The sequence below is a fragment of the Macaca nemestrina genome, chromosome 2 (assembly GCF_043159975.1).
Source record: "Macaca nemestrina isolate mMacNem1 chromosome 2, mMacNem.hap1, whole genome shotgun sequence".
In the NCBI taxonomy this organism is placed as follows: Eukaryota; Metazoa; Chordata; class Mammalia; order Primates; family Cercopithecidae; genus Macaca; species Macaca nemestrina.
Window position 1 is genome coordinate 170,301,254 of NC_092126.1, and position 18,893 is coordinate 170,320,146.

Genomic DNA, 18,893 nt, shown 5'->3' on the forward strand with positions numbered 1-18,893 from the left:
TGAACTGTCCTGAGCTAATAGTTCACCAGTGTCTGATAGATGGCAAGCATCACTATTTCCCTTGAAGATTTAAATTTTCCCTTGGTGCCCCTGTAAGTTCACTTTAGTACCCTGAGGTGCCTCAGCATACAGTTTGGGAACAGTATGGGACTAGAGTAGGTGGCCAAACACAAAAGCAGAATATTACATGAGGAGTTATTGGAATAGTTCAGGTGAGACATGGCAAGTTGTTCTAGGGTGGAAGTGGGAGAGGGTGTGAAAAGTGATCAAGTTATGAATATATTTTGAAGGCTGACCAATGTAGTCTGCTAATTTATTGGATATGGAGTCAAGTAGAGGATATTGGAAAAGAATCAAGGATAATTCCAAAGTTTTGGGCTGAATAATTAAAATGATGCAGTTGCCATTTATAAGGTAAAGAAGGCTTTAGGAGGAATTTGGCTTTATATGTTTTAAGTTTGAGAAGTCTGTTTGAATTCTAGATGGAAGTGTTGAGTAGGCCACTGGATATATGAGTATGAAATTTGGGAAAAAATTTGGACTGGTGGTATAAAAATGTTTACTATACTTCATTGAGCAGTACTATTAATAATATTTCTGATGTCTGGCTGCACCTGACTTTTATCAAATGTCTGTATCTCTCTAAGCATACATGAGATATATATTAGATAGAAGTTTGTTACTAGCTGCCATCCTTGGGTTTTCTTTGTCATTATTACAGGGTGTCAGCAATTTACAGAACTCTCTTTTTCTTCCTTCTACCTGCAATCTTCTCTACTTACAAGAACCATTTGCGTAACACTAATACATAACAAAGATGAGCATTATGTGGTAGTGATCAAACCTGATGTTTTTAGATGACCTACTTATATCATCCCTGAAGAAAATATAAAGAACAAAACAAATTCATCTAACCTTCTGGGCAATCTGTTTGACTTTTACATGTAAGAATGGAATTCCAAACGCTTAACACATTCAGCTCTGTGCCAGAAAGTAAATCTATGGCTATGGTATTTTGTGGGTGATCTTTTAAATAAAAAAAAAACCTTTATGTAATATTAAAAATATGTATATATACACACACACGTATAGACAAATATGAGAATATCTATATACATATATAAAATGTTCTGTCTCATTCTCATATATAAAAATCAAGTTGTAATTAATATTTGTATTAATTACATACAGAATTTTGTGCTGTTCATGTTTATCAGTTTAAATGCCTGGGTAATATTCATTGTTTCCTCCACCTCATGTATCTGTGTCTCTTGGGGGTAGCTTAAGAGTCAGTTGAAACATCCTGAAGAGGTTTTGTAAATGGAAAGCCCTGTAGAAAGGTTCATTCTTATTGTTATAGCAGGATATTTATTAATTACCATTTCATGATTTACTTAACCATTCCCCTATCATGGAACTATTAGAATATTTATAATTATAAATAGCATTTCTTTCATTTGAATGAAAGTCTCAAATTCCTGAAGTATTTAAAATGATGATGTTATACATACGTAAACACACACATATCCTTTGTGTGGTTTGCTTTCTAGGTGGTCGTTTGATGTTTGATATGCTAATAATATTATTTCATATGTTTTCCTCTCCAGGCAAGACTTCAGCAGTACATGGTCACAACAGACGAGCAACTTATATCACTCACACATGCTATTAAGAACTGTCCTGTGATAAATAATAGACAAGAAATTCAGGCATCAGAAAGGGGAGCCACAGGTAGAAGAAATATGGACAGTTCAGGTGAGTGTGTTCTTATTATCTCAGACTGTCATTCAATTACTTAATGGCCTTAGATAACAAACCAAACCTTAAATCTCTAAACTTATATAGACTTATTGACTGTTTATGCATGTACAGTATTGTTACTACTACAATTGCCACTACTTTTCCAGCTAATATTGGATGCTTGCTCTATGCCAGATACTTGTTAAGTCTTACATGCATAATTTCAATTCATGTCATAATAGTCTGATGAGGTAGGTGTTATTGTTATCCCCATTAGTGTTATCCTTAGAGGAAACTGAGACTCAGAGAGGGTTGGTAACTTAGCAAAGGCACATAGGTAGAAAGTAGCAGAACCAGACACCTAGATCAATGAGAGTGCTAGCACTTTTAATCACAGTGCTCTAGATTCAGAAGAGATGATTTTGGAAAGAGAAAAATACTGAATTTTAGAAATACATAACTTTTGTTCATGTGTGGTAGTGTTGTTTTGAAATTCTTTCTTCATCTCATGTGCTATCATGTGCTATAGGCTGAATTGGACATTTCTGTTTTTTCATGTGTTTTACTTTTAAGTAAGACTTTGATGAGTATCTGTAAGAAAAGTGTTTTATGTATTTAAAACCGTTTTCTTAGGATGGATTCTAAGAAGTGACTGACCAAAATTTAACTTGCATGAAGTAAACTCAATGGCTAGGGCAGATCTCTGTCTTCTGGTAGAGTCTTGCTATTTTTTTTTTTTTTTTTTTTTTGAGATGGAGTTTCACTCTGTCACCCGGGCTGGAGTGTAGTGGCGCCATCTCAGCTCACTGCAACCTCCGCCTTCCAGTTTCAAGCGATTCTCCTGCCTCAGCCTCCTGAGTAGCTGGGATTATAGGTGCGTGCCACCATGCCCAGCTAATTTTTGTGTTTTTAGTAGAGACGGGGTTTCACCATGTTGGCCAGGCTGATCTCGAACTCCTGACTTCATGATCCGCCTGCCTTGGTCTCCCAAAGTGTTGGGATTACAAGCGTGAGCCACCACACCCGGCAAGTCTTGCTATTAATATCTCAGTAAAGGAATATGTTAGTGCTTTACTGTTATCTGAGTTAAGCTTCACTACTGAGAAAACTTTTGATTATCCTATAGGTGAGAAGGGCTGGGAGGAAGTGTATTGTAGAATTATTGTTAATTCTTGTTATTGCCTGTGGAAAAAGTCAGAAAGATTTATGTTGGTGAGACCAAAGATTTATGTAATATCTTCCTGAGTCTCAGCTCTTGTAACTCTTTTAAAATAATATGGAATGTGACTATGTTGTGATAATGCATGACCTGTGAAGTTCCTTGTTTTGTAATGAGCCTTGTATATGGAGGTCAGTGCATTAATGTGCCCCATTTTAGCCATTTTATTACTTGTTATGACCATTAAAAAGCTATCCATAACAAATAATGAAAAATTCTACCAGCCTAGGCAACATGGTGAACCCCATCTCTACAATGAATACAAAAAATTAGCTGGGTGTGGTGGTACATGCCTATAGTCCCAGCTACTCGGGAGGCTGAGGCGGGAAGATCACTGGAGCCTGGGAGGTCGAGGCTGCAGTGAGCCAAGATTGCTCCATTGCACTTCAGCCTGGGTGACAGAGTGAGATCCAGTCTGAAAAAACAGAAAAAAAGAAAAAGATAAACTCTAGAGTGCCACATAGGATTTTTTAGGAGTCCCTAAGTGGCTCGCTTTTCATGGCTTTGAGGCCCCAATGACTCTCTCAAAAATAGTAACTTCTTCTCAGTACTAGCTCACCAGGAGCCTGCCCATGAATGATTGGCAGAGGAGGATACAGCCTAGAAAGTGAAGGCTCCAGGAACCATGTTGATTCATGTGAATTTTGCACTCTATTGAGATGCATTTAAGAATAAATACCTGGGCCGGGCACAGTGGCTCACACCTGTAATCCCAACACTTTGGGAGGCCGAGGCGGGCGGGTCATGAGCTCAGGAGATCGAGACCATCGAGGCTAACACGGTGAAACCCCGTCTCTACTAAACAAAATACAAAAAATTAGCCGGGTGTGGTGGCAGGCACCTGTAGTCCCAGCTACTCGGGAGGCTGAGGCAGGAGAATGGCGTGAACCCGGGAGGCGGAGCTTGCAGTGAGCCAGGATCGCACCATTGCACTCCACAGCCTGGGCAACAGAGCAAGACTCCGTCTCAAAAAACAAAAAACAAACAAACAAACAAACAAAAAAAAAAACAAAAGAAAAAAGAATAAATACCTGAAATGTGCCCATAGTTTCTTTTTGTTCCTATTGTGCTAATATCCTTTCATCTTCTTCAGAGGGTCCAGCTGTAAATGCCAATGTCTCAGTGCCATTGATGTTCAGAGAGGAAGAGGTGGTTGAATTCCCACAGGAAGAGTTGCCTGTTAAACTGTCTCAGGTGCCAGACCCTCCAGATAACATGACTCTGGCCAAGAATTTTCCAGCACATATTTTTGAGCCAGCTGTGTTGTTAACACCACCCAGGCAGAAGAGCAACTTAAAATTCTCTCCTCTTCAGGACGGTAAGTTTTCTTCTAAAGTTACATGAAAGTTGTTTTTTATGTTCCATTTGTACAATGTATTACGTTTACCATTACATGAAAAACAGAATTGAAAAAGACATTTGATTACCACACATAGCCTTTAAGCTGAAGGAAGACTTTTCATGCTATGTGTAGGATACCTGTGGTCATGTGTGACATTTAATTAATTTTATTGCACGTCTATTTTATTAAACATTGTAAGTATTAAACTCAGATCAAAAGATCAGAGTCCTTAGCATTAAGATGCAGAATAAGGGGAATCCCTTTTGTCCCAATGATCCATGAGCATATGAAAGAGTTAGAAGCAGGAGATTATACTCCAAAGAGTAATGAAAGTTAGACTAAGGAAAGGTGAGAACTATGACTTTAAGGGTCATGTAAGTGACATCTTGTCATCATATTCACCTCTTTCTCATCAAAAGTTTTCAGCTCAGTTGAGGGAATTTTATAATAAAAGTTAATGGACAATTAAAAATAGCTTTAGAGTTACTTTTGCATCTCACAGGTAGAGTAAACAGGTTAAGAATGTATTATTAATTCTTAGCTCAAAGATTCTTAACTTAGGGTTCATGAATGGTCTTCAGAAGTCCCATGAACTACTTCATTGTTGGGAAAATTAGATTTATTTGTCCCCATGTACATTTTTTCTGGAGCTATTGTTTTTACTTCATTTTCAAAGAGTTCTTTGGTCAAAAAAAGAACCAGTATCTTAAACTCTCTTCTGAAGTTTTTTGAAAAATATTATTTAGGTCTGATTAGCCTGAATTTTTATTTCTTTTAAAAATTTTTTTATATTTTTACATAGGGGAACAGAAAAATAACTGTTAATTGTTATTGGGACATACGAATTTTGTGCAATTTTCTGCACTTTGATGTATGTTTCCAATAAAGGACATGAAGAAGCCCAAGGGGTAAAATAAAATGACAAATCCTTGCTATTAAAAATTCTGTTTTGTTATTTGTAATGCAGATGTAGCATTTGTCAGATCAGTGTGGTGCAGTGGTGACAGTGCCAGGCTGAGAGTCAGAAGTGCTGGCATTTTGGCCCATTTATTCTTGACTAGCTGTGAGGCATGAGGCTCAGATGGTTTACCTTTTTTAGACCTAAGTTTTTCCATCTATGAAATGAGAAAATATTTCTTTATCTTTAATGCTCCCTACAGCTCTATCAGTGTATGATTCAGTATTTACTCTTCAGAGGGCTAGAAGGTATTATTATCTCTGGCAAGATTCGGGAAATAACGATTTCAGTTCTGATTTCTGTTCAGCCTAGACTTTTATTCTTTAAATTAGTTAGTTGTTCAAATGTTTGCATGTTGTTAATAGGCTTGTCTAATGATCTTTGCTTAGATGTTGTAAATATTTTTCATTGGTGATCATAAAATAGCTTAAAATTATTTGTAAGAAACAGTTACAATAAATATTTTTACTCTGATCACAAACTTACTAAATGCTTGTTAAAGCAAGTTTGTCAAGGATTGCTATAGACAACATTTTGTTAGTATCTTCAGCAAGTATTCATTTGAAATAACTGCCCACTTATTTTATAATGTGCAGACAGAGATGCTTGTGAATAGGTATTTGAATTGGTGATGTTTTATTATATTTTTCAAGCATTGTTTGGAATACTCACATATAAAGAATTATTCAGTTAAACAGAATATGCAGATGAAAATGGGTGATACGTAGGGCCCTTCATCAGCATTCAGTTCTCTTTTAGGATAGCCTTGTCTAATAGAATTTTCTGGGTTGATGAAAATGTTCTGTATCTGCTCCATCCAGAATGGTGGCCACTGGCCGCATGGGGCTAGTGAGCACCTGATGTGGCTTGTGTGACTGAGAAATTAAAATTTTAAATTTTATTTAATTTTAATTAACTTAACTTTGAATAGCCACATATGACTAGAAGCTGCCATATTGGACAATATTGCTGTAGCATTTCCCATCATAAATATTTTCCTCTAGCTATTGATTTATTTCTCCTTTTCTTTACAGCCATGCTTCTTGAACGAGTAGTGTGTGTGTGTGTGTGTGTGTATTTGTATTTGTGTGCAGTTTCATTTCATTTTCTGATCTCCCATTCATTCCTTATTTTAAAGTGTTTATTCTAATTCATATTTTATGTGGTTTTAAAAAAAGTACTGTCAATTTAACCCAGAGAGAGACTCTCTAAAAGAAACTGATATTTATTTGGGATTGAGCATTGCAATGGGAATATGGTGGGCATATTCAGGGAAGTAAAGGAAGACAAGAGTTTTTAAAGGGGAAATGAGGAGGATTATCTAAGTTGTTTTGAGACAACTATCCTTGGCTACAAGGATCAGTAACAAGGGTGGCATCAATCTAAGGTTGGTTGTTGGGCAGATGTCCTCGCAGAATTATTTTTTGTGTAAGATTGTGGAGGCCTTTGTGCAAGGTTCTGGTTTTTGAAATCTCTTGAATAGTTGTTATCAGTCATACATGCATGAGAACTCTTCCTTCCTGGCTCTTTGAGGCTCCACTTATCAGTCACTTGTGTCTGATAAAGTGACTCTGATAAAGTCACTTGTGCTCTGACACAAACTGCTCAATTTTTTTTTCTTTTGAGATAGAGTTTCACTCTTGTCGCCCAGGCTGGAGTGCAGTGGTGCAATCTCAGCTTACCGCAACCTCTGCCTCCTGGGTTCAAGCTATTCTCCTGCCTCAACCTCTGCCTCCTGGATTCAAGCTATTCTCCTGCCTCAGCCTCCTGAGTAGCTGGGATTACAGTTGTGCACCATCACGGCTGGCTAATTTTTTTTTTTTTGGTATTATTAGTATACACTGAGTTTCACTATGTTGGCCAGGCTGATCTCAAACTCCTGACCTCAGGTGATCCGCCCACCTCGGCCTTGCAAAGTACTGGTATTATAGGAGTAAGCCACCACGCCCGGCCAAATGACTCCATTTTCATTCTGACAACTTTCACAGTACATTCCCCTAAAGGCAGTCATTTTTATTCCAATTTGATTTTTGTTTATTTGGTAATTGTCTCCGTAATTAATATAAAATATTTTTGCAACTCTTTTCTTGAGATACCAACTTTACATAATAATTATAGACTCTCCCTATGAAAGAAGAGAGTGTAATTCACCCTAACACCTACCTCCCTTCTCTACTCTGGATAGTTTTGTTTTTATTTTTAATCTTTTTTGTTACTTTAAATACTTTCTATTTCTTTTTTAACTTTAGATAGTATTTCTTGACTTCCACTACATGAAATACTAGCATCCCTTCCCTTCTGCTTTACTTCTGTTTTCTACCTCCCATCTTCAGTTAATTATCCTTTCCCTTTCACATTATTAAGTTTGATTACATTAACCTTCTCTTCCATTGCAACAACTGTGTTTTCTGTGTCTTGTCTATATACATATTGACAAGTGAAAACAAATAAATAACCATTACATTTTCTTTTCGAATCCATTGTTACTGCCAGTGCTTGGGCCAAACAAAGGAAAAAGTTCTTGTGAAAATCAAGGTGAATTCTTATTTCATGTTATGAGAGCTCAGACTCTTTTTGCTATATATTTATACTGTGACTTTCTTGTACAGTTTTTGCTTTGTGTAGACTTTCAAATTGCCTTTACTCTTTTGTTGACAAAAGAATAATGTGCTTTCACCATATCTTCAAGTCCTTTTGTCATACTGTCTGTGGCATGGAATCTGCTTTCATCCCAGAGACACCTTCTCAAAGCCCTTTAAACTTGCTGCAGCCTTCACTGATTGCTTATTGCTTGCTGGGCCTTCTGCATAGCTCTCATCCTGGGTCTTGGTATCATTGCACACCTGGATTGGGTCACTTGTTTCCTCTTATTATTTAGTTTTCTTTCACAATTTTCTGAAAGAAATAATCAGAAAAAGCATATGCAAGGTAAACTCTGAGTTCTTGAAATTCTGAAGATGTTTTCATTTTTCTCTTACACTTGATTGATAATGTGGCTAAAGAATTCTAGGTCAAGAGTTCTTTTTCCTGAGAAATTAAAGACATTATTCCATTGGTTTCTAGTATTCAGTGTTCAGTTGAGATGTCTGATAATGAGATGTCTTCTATTTCTTTATATTGGACCTACTTTTTTTTTTTTCTGAGAAAGCTTTTAGGATTGATCTCTTGTTTTTACGCTGAAGTTGCACAAGGTATGCCTAAATATGGGTTTTTACCTTCTTGCACTGTGAGACACTAGTTGGACCTTTCAGTATGAAGACATATGACTTTCTTCAGTTTGGGGGAAAATTTATGTTGATCGTTGGGATTTTCTTATGTATTTGGCCTTATATCTTACTTTTTAGATTCTGGAAGATTTTTTCACTTTATATTCAAGCCTGTCTTTTGGATTTTTAAAATTTCGTCAATTGTATTTTTAATTTCCAAGCAAGAGCCCTTGTCTGATTGTCCTTTTTTCATTGATACTTATTATGAATGCAGTATCTTCCAGAAACTTTTCTGAGGATACTAGTTAGAATTCTACTATGAATTTTCTTTTATTTTCTTCTGTACCTGAATTTTCTTTTCTTCTTGATCTGTTCAGTTTCCCTGTCTTGGCTTTTTTCTTTTGTGCTGCTGGTTTTTTCCTGTTGTTCATTTGTATTTAAGAATGAATAAGTTCAATATTGTAGGTGGTTGTCATACATTTTCTTTTCTGTGATGTCGATAAGTCTAGGTCTATTTTCCCAGTAGACTTTCCCTTATGTGGTTGCTTTGTGTATATGGGTACGATTTACTAACTATGGGTTTCCTTTTAGAATATGTAACTAGGATCCAGCCATTCACTTGGGGTGCTCACATTTACTGTTTCCATCCTTGATTTTTTGCTTAGGAGGACAGTTCAGGGAAGTGGTGTGCAGCAGCTTGACTGGAAAAAGCATGCAGTAGACAAATTTTCAAGTAATTCCCCAGATTTCAGTTCTACTTCTCATTTTCTTCCTCTGTACCTGTCAGCTTTGTGACTGCAGCCTTTTCAGGGTTCCCCCCACCCCCAGATACTGGCTTTCACCTGTCATTTCCTTCTAATGTATATGTATTCTGGAGTATGGTTTCTGCTCAGTTGTACTCTTTCACATGCTTTCCATCTACTCCTAGTCTTCCAGAGATTTGCTGAAATATCTTGTTTGCTAATGATTCTCTTCCCAGACTATTCTCTTTACTGATTGTGGGTTTATTTCCTTTTATATGTCCTTGCTGTCAATGAAAAGAGGTGAGATAAATGTGTGCTCAGTCTGTAGTCTTGAACTAGAAGCATCCCTCCTTTCAATTAGGGCATTCCATCTAAACTACTCTTGCTGAGGGCTCCAGTGGCCTCCCTGTTACTAAGTCCAGGGTACATTTTTCTGTCCTTATGTTTCCAGGTCTGACAGTGGTATTATGTACAATTAACCACTTTGTTTCCTTGATGCCATGTTGGTGTAATATTTTCCTTATCTTTCTGACTGCTCCATTTTAGTCTGCTTTGGTGGCTTTTCCCTCCTTTACCTGACCCTACATGTTGAGTTCCTCATATCTTGATACTGGTTTTTTTCTCCCTCTACTCTTCTCTCTGGATAATCTCACTCATTCTCATGGCTTCTCATACCTTCTAAATGTCAGTGACTTTCAGTTTGATATCTTAGCCCAGATGTCTCTCTTGATTTTTAAACCCATGTATCCATCTGCTTGGATGGATACACAGATGAATCCTAGGGCACCTTAGGTTCTTGATAAGCCCTCCTTCCCCTAAGTCTGTCCTCTTGCCTTCAGCATCTCAGTAAATGTGATCACCATCCACTCAAGATATGTGTCTTCTTGATCTGTGTGTTTTTCTCACTCCCAATTTCTAGTTCATTGCTGTCAGTTCTTTGCCAAAATATTTCTCAAATTTATTTAGTTCTCATCATCTCTAATGCCAATACACCTTAGTCAAAGCTACTATCATCTTTCTTCTAGACTATTACAATTGCTTCCTGGATTTTCTGCTTCCATTTCTGCTATCCTCCAATTATCCACAGCATTTAAGAAATTTAAATCAAATCATTGCCAGACGTTCTCTAGGTTTTCATTGCTCTTAGATTAAATTACAAAATGTTTAACATGGTCTGAAAGGCTTGCCAGAAATGGCCACTGCACACCTCTCTAATCTCCTGCTTTTTCAGTTCTCTCCTTGTTGCTATCCTACAGGTAGGCTGGCCTCATTTCTTTGCTCTTTCCTGTTTTTTGAGCCTTCACATATGTTGCTGTTTCTGCCTGTAATGTCCTTTGCTCTAGTTCCTATTACATATGTAATCAATGTAATCATTTAAAAATTTTACTTCCTCAGAGAGGCCTATCCTGGCTATCTGCAGTTTAAATTGGGTACTTATACCTGCTTCCTCATTCCCCAGTATTCCCAGATGTGAATTAATATATGTGTTACAATGTGAACTTGACAGATGGTTTTTCACAAGGGTACTGACAAATGCTTTAAGGAACATGGTAAGTCTCTGTACTTGATTACGAGGGGTGACATTGCTGGTGTGTTCTCTGCTGAAAATAGTTTAGGCGTTCAGAAGCCAAACACTTCTACTGAAATTCTTTTCTAACTACCATGGTGGGCTAATGAGATGAGTATAGTGTCAATCTATGGGAAAATAATACATGTTTGTTATTTTTAAATTCTTATCTATAGTATTGAGAAGGACTGTTCAAACTCGTCCTGCTCCACGACTTCCTCCAACTGTGGAAATAATTGAGAAGGAACAAAATTGGGAAGAGAAGACCTTACCTGTTGATACAGATATTCAGAATTCAAGTGAAGAGAATCGTCTCTTCACTCAGAGGTGGAGAGTCTCTCATATGGGAGAAGATTTGGAGAACAAAACTCAGGCTCCTTTTGTTAACCTCTCACAGCCCCTCTGCAATTCCCATTCCAACACTCAACAGTCAAGAAGCCCCACATTCTCAGAAGAGCTCCCAGTAGTGGGAGATGGACACCAGCTGAGAACAAATGAGGCATTAATACAAAGAAAGGACATAATGGCACGAATTGCTGATTTGACATTGCAGAATTCAGCTATGAAGGCACATACAAATAGTATTATTGAGCCCAGAGGAGAGCAAGGGGATGGACTCCGGGAGTTGAACAAACAAGAAAGTGCAAGTGACATGACTTCTGTGAGTACCATTTAAGGATTGATTAGGGACATACAGGAATTTAAATAGGAACTTTAGCTTGGGCATCTTAAGAAACTTCTTTTCAGAAGTGATCCTAGAAAGCTTTGAGGCTAGATGGCTTATGCTTTGGCATGTCTTCAATACAATAGGTCCAGGTTATTTATCAGTCTGTTGTACATACAAGACAAGACAGCATAAAAGGAAAATTATATAAATGAAAATAGGACAAAGATAAAATGTGAAGGAAAGCTAAGATTAAGTTAGGATGAAGTTTTAAGTATCAAGTATAGAATTAATATTACTTGAATGTTTGCCACATAACCACATGTTAATTGAAAGTATTTTTATTCTTAAAATGGCTCATAAAAGAGTATTGGCCCTCAAATCATGAGTAGTTAATTTTTGAGGACATAGAATGGGTTTTCGTATAGAAATGAGGTGGTTTTTTTGTTTTGTTTTGTTTTGTTTTTGTGTGTGTGTGTGTGTGTGTGTTTTGAGACGGAGTCCCGCTCTATTGCCCAAGCTGGAGTGCAATGGCATGATCTTGGCTCACTGCAACCTTCGCCTCCCAGGTTCAAGTGATTCTCCTGCCTCAGCCTCCTGAGTAGTTGGGATTATAGGCACACACCACCACACCTGGCTAATTTTTGTATTTTTATTAGAGACGGGGTTTCACCATGTTGGTCAGGCTAGTCTCGAACTCCTGACCTCATGATCTGCCTGCCTCAGTCTCCCAAAGTGCTGGGATTACAGGCATGAGCCACTGTGCCCAGCCTGTTTTGCCTTTTGGAGATGGAGTCTCACTCTGTCGCTCAGGCTGGAGTGCAGTGGCATGATCTCGGCTCCCTGCAACCTCTGCCTCCTGGATTCAAGTGATTCCCCTGCCTCAGCCTCCCAAGTAGCTGGGATTACAGGTGCGCACCACCACACCTGGTGAATTTTTGTATTTTTTGTAGAGATGGGGTTTCACCATGTTGGCCAGGCTGGTCTTGAACTCCTGACCACAAGTGATCTGTTTGCCTCGGCCTCCCAAAGTGCTGGACTTACAGGCATGAGCCACCCTGCACCTGGCCAGGAGTAACGTTTTAAAGGATTATTAAAGCCAGACTTTAATGTGCATATTAATCATCTGGGGATCTTGCTGAAATGTGGTTTCTGATTGAGCAGGTCTAAGGTAGGACCTGTGCATTTCTGATAAGTTCCCAACTGATGCCAGTGCTGCTGGTGTGAGGACCACGCTTTGAGTAGCAAAGGTCTGCATATTATAGTGCAGGAGTTTTGTAAGTGAAATAAACTTTGTGGGCTAACCTGGTAACCTGAATCTTCATTTCGTTGTTTCTGGGTGAGATAAGAAGTCTGAATTCCAGCTAGGGAGGGTTTATAAAAGACTTCCAAATGCTGGTTCCAGTGACGGTAGACACTTTCTTTTACCCCTTCTAGAGCCAAAGCAGCTCCTGTCATGTTTCTGATAGGAGGAGCTGGATACTGTCAGTGGGGATTAGAAGCTCCTGAGGTGACTGTGTTCATAAGGGCTTTAACAGTGGTGGTTGGAGGGCTTTGGTGAGGAAGGTCTGGGTAAGGTGGGCCATAGAGTAAGGGCCTTCTCTGTCAGCACTGGCTCATGGGGAATAAGGGCAATATGGGTATTGAATCATAGAAGTAGTAGACAGAAGGAACTGGCAGAAGAGGAGCCAGAAAGGAATATTGCTAGGAGAGGGCAGCCATTGGTAGTGGTGTATATAAGTAAATACCAGCTGTCTCAATTTTGAGTCATTGGGAGGCATTTATATGTTTGTAGTTTTGAAGATTATTCATAACAGGCAACTCTTGGTTTAAAAAAGACAGTAGAGTCTAATGTTTTGCTTGCCTCTTTTTCTAATTAGTATATAGATCAAGCTAGAAGGGACTATCTAATATTTCTGTCTTCACTACCCTCTTTTAATTGGAAATCTAAAATGATCTTTAATTCATACTGATTTTCCTATTTATTTATTACTAATAGACATAGGCTAAAAATCAGTGACTTTTATCAGAGATTGTTTTTTCCCAAAAAGAAATGAAATAACTAGGACTGAAACAATGACATAAGTAGGAATAATGAAATGATTAGGAATGACATAAGCACATTTGTGGGGGAATTTTCAAATTAAACTTACGCTATATTTTTGGGGTGGCTATTTTTTACCCTACCTCTCATATTTCTTTCCAGTCACCAACTATTCTTGAATCAGATATCTTAGGCCAAAAGTGGCCTGGGGAGGCTGACATATGGTTAGAAGGAGTGACAAGATTCCCAGAATCTTTGCCAAGTGGTGCATATTTGAAGATTGTAATTATAGAAACTTCTGTTTCAAAGACAGCAGATCCTCTTTTGTAATCTGTCAAACCCCAGATCTGTCTTCGAAGATGTGTGGCATTTACTTAGAGACCAGCTCACTGGGAGTAGGCTCTTTGCTCATGTGATCTTTTGTGCAGCTCTGCAGATCTTAAGAGACACAGAAAAGCTTTTCCCAGAATATGTGCTTAGACAAAGGGACTGTAAATTCTATTGTGTGCTCACTATTCACATTTATATAGAATAAGGGCTGTGAATACTAACTTGCTGGCACTTAGTAAGTCAAAATTGTATGAGACTGAGGCGGGCAGATCATGAGGTCAGGAGATTGAGACCATCCTGGCTAACATGGTGAAACCCCATCTCTACTAAAAATACAAAAAAAAAATTAGCCGGGCGTGGTGGTGGGCACCTGTAGTCCCAGCTACTCGGGAGACTGAGGCAGGAGAATGGCATGAACCCGGGGGGTAGAGGATGCAGTGAGCTGAAATCACGCCACTGCACTCCAGCCTGGGCGACAGAGCAAGACTCCATCTCAAAAAATAAAAATAATAATAATAATAAAATAAAATAAATCGTGTGAGAGATTTTTCAGTATTCAATTTGTACTTTTTTTTTCTCTCTCCATCTCTCAAAGACTTTTCCAGTAGCACAGTCTCTAGCACCAGGTAGTATGGAGGAACGGATTGCAGAATTGAATCGACAAAGTATGGAGGCTCGTGGAAAACTACTGCAGTTGATAGAGCAGCAGAAACTTGTTGGTTTGAATCTTTCTCCACCAATGTTACCTGTTCAGTTACCTCTCAGAGCATGGACTGGTTGGTCACAAATTCATGATTTAAAAACTAGAAATATGAAGGTTTTCACTTTTCTTGGTTTTGCAAGTTTATATTGAATCAAAAGAAATATCAGAGCATATATTTTGGTGCCTTCAATTTTACACAGAAAGAAACAGCCCTAACTCACAGGATAAGGGACAGTAATGGGATTAGAAGGCAGATCTCTTGATTCTTTCTATCCTATGATGCCTATAGTTAATCTTCGGTGTCTGAGTTCCTAAATTATCCTACATCTAAATGGGATTCATTATAGTGTACAGTTCACTTAGGTCATATGCTGCAACTAAGCATGAAATATCTGAATGTTAATTTAGAATTTCATCAGCAACAAATTACAACTTATTCTGTAAAACAGTTAAAGCATTTTCACTCATTAATTAAATTTTCTGTTACATTTAGGAATGTGAAAAGCTAGAGGGGATTCTGAATAATAAAATAGTAACTGAAAAAATTGTCATAGTATTCACATTCAAAAAGATACTGATGAAACGAAGTATATATCAAGTTGTTTTTATCAGAAATTGCATTATTAAGGCCCTCAAGGGACAGAGCTACACGAAGAGTACAGAGAGATTGATTTTGGTCCAGTAAAAGAGAAGGCTGTAATTGTCAGGAATAGAAAAAGCTCCGTGTACTAGTAATTGATGTGTTCTCTGAGATGTTCAAACATTGGTGTTTGAGGGGGACTCAAATATGTCTTATTTCTGGTTGAAGTAGGTTACCTTTAAGGTATCTTCCAATGAGAGTTTTCCCCTCAGAAATTATTTCCTTTTTGAAATACAGACCCAGAAAGCAGACTCTTTTGGAAATTGCTGGAAAAAGATAGTAATGCATTTCCCCACAGCCCTCTCTCTTTGTTTATTCTAGGCTTCCTCAAATGACAGTTTTGTCTACTGTTCTTCATAGTTATGAAGACAACTTCTGATTAGAATAAATAAATGAACTATGTATGAACATGTACTATGTGCGTGCCATGTGTGGGCTTGAATACTCTACAATTTGAGTAGGGGAGCAGGCAACAAACAAATCAATATTTGGGATAATATCAGTTAGTGCTAAGTGCAAGGAAGAAAAATAAAGCAGATCAGCCTTAAGAATAATTTTGTATTTAAATATACATCTTCCATTTCAGTATTTCTGTATGGTTAAAATATGCTTTTATTTATGTTATATAATTTAGTCCTCAACACACCTTTAGAGTAGATAGGGCTAATATTATACCTATCTGACAAATAAGTAAACTGGGAGGCACAAAGAGGTTATGTGATTTATCAAGTTACAAAGCAAGTTATGGATTTGCAACTGTGTTCTTTCCTGTCCAGTGATTTATTTCTAAAGTATTCTTTTTATAAGTAAAATTCTTATATTTATTTAAAAAAAAAAAAACCTCTGTGGACTATAATGATAAAAGTAAAAATAAACCATATGCCATGAAAAACCTCTTTTGTTTTCTAGGGTAACAGAGGAATGTTTTGTAAAATTAAATAGGGTTTTATTACCTCGTAAAGCTAGGAAGTCACACAAAGCGAGGAGCCTCTGTGAAACTGCCTATGATGAACATAAAGTCTTTCATTAGTAAATAGTAAATATATGCTGATTGATAACCTACTTCTGAAATATGGAAAATATTCATAATTATACTTGCTATTGGCCATATGGAGCTCTTCAGCCAACTTTCCTCTCCTATTTCAATGTCTTCAGTAATAGTCATAATGTAATTGATGTAAAAGATTTAAAGTTTTGCTGAATGACTTCAGAAATTTTCTTTTTCCTTTTTTTGGGGAAAACTTTAGGTTAAGCTCTCTTGGACAAAGATCTCAAGTTCTTTAGGGCTAGCTCTTAATTTCTGTTTTTCACCTCCAGAGCTGACATGATGCCACTTGTCCGAAGATTCTGGCTCTCTATGAACTGGCATGCTACTGAATTAACACTAGTAACTAAAGTTTCTTATCTCACAGTTCAGTTAAAAAAAAAAAAATCAAGTGTATCTTGGGCTAAGATTAAAAAATACGGAAAGAACCACTAAATTTGTAATGTGCAATTTTCAGTAAGATAGAAATCGAGTGAAATTTTTATTTCATTGAAAGGTAATGAAACTAATACGTATTTTTATATTTTAGAAGGAGCAAAGAGAACAATTGAGGTATCTATTCCAGGAGCAGAAGCCTCAGAAAGCTCAAAATGTAGTACTGTCTCTCCTGTCAGTGGGATAAATACAAGAAGGTAAGTTGCAGAGTGAATATTTACTTTAAAAAAAAAAAAAAAAGGAAAAAAGAATTTGGTATGTATTTTATTCTCTTTGTGAAAAAAGGAAGTGTACAATATCTGACTTAGGTTGAGACAGACTCATGCAAAGAGAGTAAAATAATTGGAAAAGAGAATTTTGAGGGGAAAGGGAGTGAGGAATAAACTTTAAGTTGAAAGGCATGGGTTTGCTACTGAAAACAAAAATGAGATAACACATATGTAGAGTATTTATGGGTTACAAAATTAGGAGGTGATGTATGACAGGACAGCTGAATTGACCAACAGTATTTTCCTCCTTCACAGTAAATGAAACTGAAGCTCTCAGAGCTAATGGGGTGATTTGTCTAGATGGGTCATATGATTGGTAAATAGTGACACTAAGGACGTACCTGGCCTTTCTCTCTCTACTCTGCATCCTTACTATTGTACTGTGCTGTTCCAGGTCTTGTTACTCTTCTACTACCTGGACCTTCTTCCCCATCCCTGCACGTTCATTATTGAAAACTTATCCATAAAATATTGTAATGGCAGATACATGTCATTATACATTTTGTGAAAACCCACAGAATGTATAACACAGAGAGTGAACCCTGATGTAAACTATGGACTTCAGTCAATTATAACATATAAATATTAGATCATCCATTGTAATAGATTTGTCACACTAATGCAAGATCTTAATAATAGGGGAAACTGTGTGTGTGTTGGAGGTGGGGGTTAAGGGGTATATGGGAACTCTGTACTTTCCACTCATCTTTCCAAAAACCTAAAACAGCTCTAAAAAGTAAATTGTATTTGTATTAGTCTGTTTTCATGTTGCTGATAAAAACATAACTGAGATTGGGAAGAAAAAGAGGTTTAATTGGACTTACAGTTTCACATGGCTGGAGAGGCTTCAAAATCATGGTGGGAGGCGAAGGACACTTCTAACATGGTGGCAGCAAGAGAAAATGAGGAAGAAGCAAAAGCAGAAACCCCTGATAAACCCATCAGATCTCATGAGACTTATTTACTATCATGAGAATAGCATGGGAAAGATCGGCCCCCATGATTCAGTTACCTCCCCATGAGTCCCTCCCACAACACGGGGGAATTCTGGGAGATACAATTCAAGTTGAGATTTTGGTGGGGACATAGCCAAAGCCTATCACTATTAATGAACAAATAAAGACTTACAGGTTGGTGAAAATAAGTTACAAATAATTTACCTCATTTGGACCTAAGTCAGCCATTTGTTTTCAAGCTCTTGCCAGTATTGAGAATTGTCAGTTGTTTGCATAGTCTTTTAAGGTTAATAATGATAGCTCACTATCTTACTCTGTTTTATTTTTCATAAATAGATCTTCCGGGGCTACTAGTAATTCTTGTTCTCCACTAAATGCCACCTCAGGAAGTGGGAGATTCACACCTCTTAATCCAAGAGCAAAGGTACATGTTAAAATGTAATTGTGAAATGTATATAGGGGTGAGGGTAGAAGGTGGCTGATTTAGTGATTTCCATTCTTAACTATCATTCCTGTTATCCTAAAGCTGATATGGTATTCTTAACAGAAAAGAGATACTAATTTACCTTCATTAGGAAAAACAAGCCATATACTTCTTCTGTTTTCTAGGGTAACTAAGGAATAAGGTAAAATTCAGTAGGATATTCAGCAGTCCTTAAAGGCTGGAAATTACTGGTTTCAGGTAGAGCTTCCCAAATATTATGGCAGGACACACAGGTGTGCCTTGAATGGGTTGTAGATCTACTAAGCTATTGGTTCCCCAGTCCTTGTCCCTGGGTGGGGTCTGGGACAGCCAGAGCAGTGGGTCCAGTCACTTTTCCTCTCACTTTATCCCTGTATGCCATATCTGACTGTGCCATTGGTTAGATAGGTTATGGTCCCAGGGAAAAATCTTAATGTGCTCTTCATGTATTTTGTTGTGCCATAGTTATGTATAGAAGCTAAGTATTTCACAGTATATTCAAAATTTTTGCAGAAGGCTTTTTTTCTGTGGTGCTAGTACAGTAAAATATAGTTCCTTTGAGTGGTTAT

The 18,893-nt window shown here is 37.5% G+C and overlaps 1 protein-coding gene across 6 annotated transcripts in view; it reads left to right on the forward strand.

The window, feature by feature from the left end:
• LOC105470387 (spindle and centriole associated protein 1) overlaps positions 1 to 18,893 on the forward strand; it is a 64,160-nt gene that overhangs the window by 43,920 nt on the left and 1,347 nt on the right. For 5 of the 6 annotated variants that reach the window (XM_011722311.3, XM_011722313.3, XM_011722314.3 and 2 more), the window contains 6 exons: positions 1,608 to 1,755; positions 4,053 to 4,277; positions 10,952 to 11,436; positions 14,409 to 14,589; positions 16,731 to 16,833; positions 18,198 to 18,285. In XM_011722311.3, the coding sequence (XP_011720613.1) occupies positions 1,608 to 1,755; positions 4,053 to 4,277; positions 10,952 to 11,436; positions 14,409 to 14,589; positions 16,731 to 16,833; positions 18,198 to 18,285 (1,230 nt within the window). The remainder of the gene's footprint in view (positions 1 to 1,607; positions 1,756 to 4,052; positions 4,278 to 10,951; positions 11,437 to 14,408; positions 14,590 to 16,730; positions 16,834 to 18,197; positions 18,286 to 18,893) is intronic. The other variant, XR_980487.2, reaches the window with a different exon arrangement.